Genomic DNA, 5,466 nt, shown 5'->3' on the forward strand with positions numbered 1-5,466 from the left:
GTGGGCCGGGGTGGAGCCAGTGTTGGGCGCAGCCTGCTCACACTTCTGCTGTCCGGCGCAGGGTGGCCGCGCTTGGCCTGGCAGCGGGCATCGTCCTCGTGCTGCTGTTGCTCTGCCTCTACCGGGTGCTCTGCCCGCGGAACTACGGGCAGCCGGGTGGTGGTCCCGGCAGGCGGCGGCGCGGAGAGCTGCCCTGCGATGACTACGGCTACGCACCGCCTGAGACGGAGATCGTGCCGCTTGTGCTGCGCGGGCACCTTATGGTGAGTGGCTGGGGTTCCGCGGATGGCAGACCTCACGCACGGCCTTGGCCTGTGCCAACACAGCCCCCTCCCGCAGGACATCGAGTGTCTGGCTAGCGATGGGATGCTGCTAGTGAGCTGCTGCCTGGCAGGCCAAGTCTGCGTGTGGGACGCACAGACCGGGGACTGCCTCATGCGCATCCCGCGCCCAGGGTAAGCGCGGGTTGGCCCTGCCCCTTGCTTGCCCAGGGTAAGCGCGGGTTGGCCCTGCCCCTTGCTTGCCCAGGGTAAGCGCGGGTTGGCCCTGCCCCTTGCTTGCCCAGGGTAAGTGCAGGTTGGCCCTGCCCCTTGCTTGCCCAGGGTAAGCGCGGGTTGGCCTTGCCCCTTGCTTGCTCTCGCGGGCTCCGCTGCTCTCCGCTCATTCTTGCGGCCCCTCAACCTGGGCAGGCCACGCCGGGACAGCTGCGGAGGCGGAGCTTTTGAAGCTCAGGAGAACTGGGAAAAGCTGTCGGATGGCGGCAAAACTAGCCCCGAGGAGCCTGGGGATAGCCCTCCGCTGCGACACCGCCCCCGAGGGCCTCCCCCGCCTTCCCTCTTCGAGGACCAGCCAGACCTCACCTGCTTAATCGACACCAACTTCTCGGTGCAGCTGCCCCCAGAGCCCGCTCAGCCCGAGCCTCGGCACCGGGCGGGCTGTGGCCGCTCTAGGGACTCTGGCTATGACTTCAGCCGCCTGGTGCAGCGTGTGTACCAGGAGGAGGGCCTGGCTGCTGTGTGCATGCCGGCCCTGCGCCCACCCTCTCCGGGATCCCCGCTGCCCCAGGCTTCTCAGGAAGAGGGGGCTGCACCGGAGAAGAGCTCCCCTGCTCTAGCCTGGGCCCCCAGCACAGCCGGCTCTGTCTGGAGCTTGGAGCTGCAAGGCAACCTCATCGTGGTCGGGCGGAGCAGCGGCCGACTGGAGGTGAGCCGAGGGGTACTCACATCTAGCTGGGGGGTTTCTGCGAGGAGTGGGTTTTCACAGCCTCTGTGCTTGCAGGTGTGGGACGCCATTGAAGGGGTGCTCTGCTGCAGCAACGAGGAGGTCTCCTCAGGCATCACAGCCCTTGTCTTCCTGGACAGAAGGTGAGAGTCCCCGGCTGCTGCCTCAGCCCCACCTGTCAGCGTCAGACCACTCTGTCCTTCACTTGCTGTGGGATTTGACCTGTTTCCACTCAGTCTCTAGCACCTGTCAGTCGGGGGTGGTTCAGGTAGTGACCACTTAAAAAAGGGAAGTGGGCATGGAGAGATGGCTCAGAGGTTAAGAGCCCCATCTGCTCTTCCAGAGGACCTGAGTTCAATTCCCAGCAACTACATGGTGGTTCACAACCATCTATAGTGAGATCTGGTGCCCTCTTCTGGCATGTAGGCAAAACAAAATAAATCTTAAAAAGTGAAGTGTTTGCTACAGGGCCAGGCAGAAGGTAAGCTCCCAGAGAGTACACTGGGCTTTCTTTCTGCCCTTCTAAGTCTCTTACTGGATTGTGACTACCGACCTCTGGATATTTCTTCACTCTTACTTTCACTGTTTGCAGAATGTTTTTTTTGTATTTGAAACACGGCCTTATTTGGGTATTTTGTTTTGAAAAAGGTATTTTGCCTACATATATGTGTCTATACACTACATGTGTGTCTGGTGCCAGGTTTTGGAACTGTACTTAGACTATTGTGAGCTGCCATGTGGGTATTGGGAATCAAACCCAGGTTCTCTGGAAGAGCAGCCAGTGTTCTTAACCTCAGAGGCATCTCTCCAAAGCTCTCATTTGGGTACACTTAAGCTGCTCGGAAACTCACTATACAGCCCAGACTGGCCTTAAAGCAGTCCTCATGCCTCAGCCTTTCAAGGGTTAGAATTACATGTATGTCCCTCACCTGGCCTCAGAGCATCTTTGTTAAAAGGCTCCATTTGCTTCATGTTGTCTGTTCCTCTCTCCTTTCTGTGCACTGGCCTTCACACTATCTTGGACTTCTGCATATAAACTGGGTTGGAGGAGGGGTGTGCTAGTTCTGGAGCGCTGACCCTCAGCCGAGTTTACAAGCTCAGTTACCTGCCTGCTCCACGATAGCTCTTTCAAGGGTTCCTAGCTGTTAGTGATTTCACCATCCAAGCTAGAGCGGGAGCTTGCGCGTGCGCGTGTGTGTGCGTGTGTGCGTGTGCGTGTGTGCGTGTGCGTGTGTGTGTGGCGGCGGTTGGGGGGTTGAGGGTGGTGCCGGGGGACTCTGGCCTACTCCGATTTGACCACTGCCATCTCTTCCTGCCATCACTGGGACTCGCACAGGCATTTACTTCATGTCATTTGCAGTCTGGCTGACTATTAGCTCCCTCATGCTTGTCGGAAGTCCTTCTTCTCTGCTTGTTCTCTTCAACTTTTGGAAGAGCTCACGAGTCTGACCTTCGAAGTTCTTGGTGACCATGCTCTCTCCTCACTCTCCCTTCCTGTGCATCATGGACTCCAGATGAGCCTTTTTTGATGATCGTGGGCACAAGTTGTAATATTCACTGCCTTTTGCTGGAACAAGATTTCAGAGCCCCTCCTGATTTGTGATTGTACGAGCAATTGGCAAAAATACCTGCAGCCTATGCCTAAGAATTCTTGAGAGCACAGAAAATCTTTTTGTGGTTAAAGGAAACAAGTAGACTATACTTAGGTCAAAGTTGACTTACGTCATGGATATTGCAGCCCCCTATAGGGGCTCCATGGCACATGTTCACCCGGGGTCCCTTCCCCTTCCTCAGAATTGACCCAGTGCTCCTGACCTTAAACTCCAGGCTACAGGAGGTCAGAAGAAGGCATCAGATTCCCTGGAACTGGAGTTCCAGATGGTTATGAGCTGCCATGTAGGTGCTGGGAACTGAACCTGGGTCCTCTGTAAGAGCATATGTTCTTAAGTGCTGAGTCATCTCTCCAGCCTGTTTTTTTGTATTGATTTGCAGATGTGTATGACACTTAAGAGGGACCACATTACACATATTAGCTCATTTAACCTATACAACCACTTTGAGGTGGGGACTGTTACAATCTCCATTTTACAAAAAAATAACGCTTAAAGAGTCTGAGTAGTAACGGCCACCCTCCAGGTCTAAACACTTTTTGTTGTTTTTGTTTTCAATAAATCTTTTTTTTTAATTTTATTTATTTTATGTGCATTGGTGTGAGGGTGTCAGATGCCCTGGCACTGGAGTTACAGACAGTTGGGAGCTGCCATGTGGGTGCTGGGAATTGAACCCGGGTCCTCTGGAAGAGCAGCCAGTGCTCTTAACCACTGAGCCGTTTCTCCAGCCCTGTTTTGGTTTTTCAAGACATGGTTTCTCTGTGTAGTTTTGGTGCGTGTCCTGGAACTTGCTCTGTAGACCAGGCTGGCCTCGAACTCACAGAGATCTGCTTGGCTGTGCCTACTGAGTGCTGGGATCAAAGGCGTGTGTCATCACCGCCCAGCCTAACATCGTTTTTTTTTTTTAATGGCACTTTGTGTATTCCTTATGGCCATAGTCTTTCCTGTCTTTCTCTTCTAGGATTGTAGCTGCTCGGCTTAATGGTTCCCTTGATTTCTTTTCCTTGGAGACGCACACTTCCCTCAGCCCCCTGCAGTTCAGAGGTCAGTGGGCCTGGGAGCAGCAGGCGGTATACATGGTGGTGGGGGTGTTTGCAAGGTAAGATGCCTTTTCAGAATCCGCTCACTGAGCCCGTTCTCCTTAGGGACCCCGGGGCGAGGCAGTTCTCCTTCCTCTTCTGTGTACAGCAGTAGCAACACAGTGGCCTGTCACCTGACCCACACAGTACCCTGTGCACACCAAAAACCCATCACAGCCCTGAGAGCTGCTGCCGGGCGCCTGGTGACAGGGAGCCAAGACCATACTCTAAGAGTGTGTATTGTTTATCTCTGGGTACTGGTGAGCTGGAAAGGGGCTGGGGAGCAGGAGTTAAGCTGGAGGAGTCCTAGAGGAATGATGGAAGGCATTTCCTAGCTAAAACATGTAACTTGGAAGGTCCCAGAGACCAGAGCCTACTCATCCCTGTCCTAGGTCTTCCGACTGGAGGATTCGTGTTGCCTTTTTACCCTGCAGGGCCACTCGGGGGCAATCACAACTGTGTACATTGATCAGGTGAGGGACCTGTTGTGGGGCTGTGGGGGTAAGATGCACCAACTCAGTCGGGCCCTTGGAAGCAGTAATGGGATGGGGACACCCTTGTTGACAAAGGCACTCAACCCACGATCCAGTTCCCTTGGGCTTCTTTCCCCAGACCATGGTCCTGGCCAGTGGAGGACAAGATGGAGCCATCTGCCTGTGGGATGTACTAACAGGCAGCCGGGTCAGCCATACATTTGCCCACCGTGGAGATGTCACCTCCCTCACCTGTACCACCTCCTGTGTCATTAGTAGTGGCTTGGATGACCTTATCAATATCTGGGACCGCAGCACAGGCATCCAGCTTTACTCCATTCAGCAGGTAAGCAGGGAGAGTGTAGGCTTGTTGGTGTTTGGGGGATGAACGCACACTGAAGATCTCCTCTGGCCTTGCCTCCAGGACCTGGGCTGTGGTGCAAGCTTAGGTGTCATCTCAGATAACCTTCTGGTGACCGGCGGCCAGGGCTGTGTCTCCTTTTGGGACCTAAACTACGGGGACCTGTTACAGACAGTCTACTTGGGCAAGAACAGTGAGGCCCAGCCTGCCCGGCAGATTCTGGTGCTGGACAACGCTGCCATTGTCTGCAACTTTGGCAGTGAGCTCAGCCTAGTGTATGTGCCCTCTGTGCTGGAGAAACTGGACTGAGGGCAGGCCGACTACACAACTCCCTTGCCCCCACCCAAAGTGGGGCACTGGGGGCAGCAACTCCTTGGACCTAGAATGGAGGCAAGAGCTAGGCATCTTCTTTGCAGCTGACTGAACTGTTGTCTCCTGACTGTAATATTAAACTTTTTTAAAAACCACATTTACCAGGGGCCTGAGCTGCTTGTTTCAATCTCCTCTGCTCCTAGACCCTTCTCACAGAGGTTCAAGAAATGTGATGGCTGGGCAGTGGTGGCGCACACCTTTTAATCCCAGCCTCGGCAGGCAGAGTTCTGCAAGTTCAAGGACAGCTAAGACTACACAGAGAAACCCTGTCTCAAAAAAAGAAAAGAAAATGTGGTAAGGGAGAGAAGTGTCTGTCAGAGTCTTGAGGCAGCAGTGGGTGAACTCAGACA

General features: G+C 54.4%; 1 protein-coding gene across 5 annotated transcripts in view; it reads left to right on the top strand.

The window, feature by feature from the left end:
• The window catches only part of Scap (SREBF chaperone), a 72,037-nt gene extending 66,824 nt beyond the window's left edge, over positions 1-5,213 (top strand). For 4 of the 5 annotated variants that reach the window (XM_052721859.1, XM_052721850.1, XM_052721870.1 and 1 more), the window contains 9 exons: positions 62-263; positions 340-455; positions 690-1,203; positions 1,279-1,364; positions 3,793-3,875; positions 3,977-4,143; positions 4,303-4,383; positions 4,523-4,729; positions 4,808-5,213. In XM_052721859.1, coding sequence (XP_052577819.1) covers positions 62-263; positions 340-455; positions 690-1,203; positions 1,279-1,364; positions 3,793-3,875; positions 3,977-4,143; positions 4,303-4,383; positions 4,523-4,729; positions 4,808-5,053 — 1,702 coding nt within the window. In that variant the 3' untranslated portion in view covers positions 5,054-5,213. Of the gene's footprint in view, positions 1-61; positions 264-339; positions 456-689; positions 1,204-1,278; positions 1,365-3,792; positions 3,876-3,976; positions 4,144-4,302; positions 4,384-4,522; positions 4,730-4,807 lie in introns of those variants that run through there. The other variant, XM_052721878.1, reaches the window with a different exon arrangement.
• Positions 5,214-5,466: the final 253 nt, after the last annotated feature.

This window comes from Peromyscus californicus, unplaced genomic scaffold (assembly GCF_007827085.1).
Source record: "Peromyscus californicus insignis strain IS unplaced genomic scaffold, ASM782708v3 Scaffold_11__1_contigs__length_118956290, whole genome shotgun sequence".
NCBI classification, from domain to species: domain Eukaryota; kingdom Metazoa; phylum Chordata; class Mammalia; order Rodentia; family Cricetidae; genus Peromyscus; species Peromyscus californicus.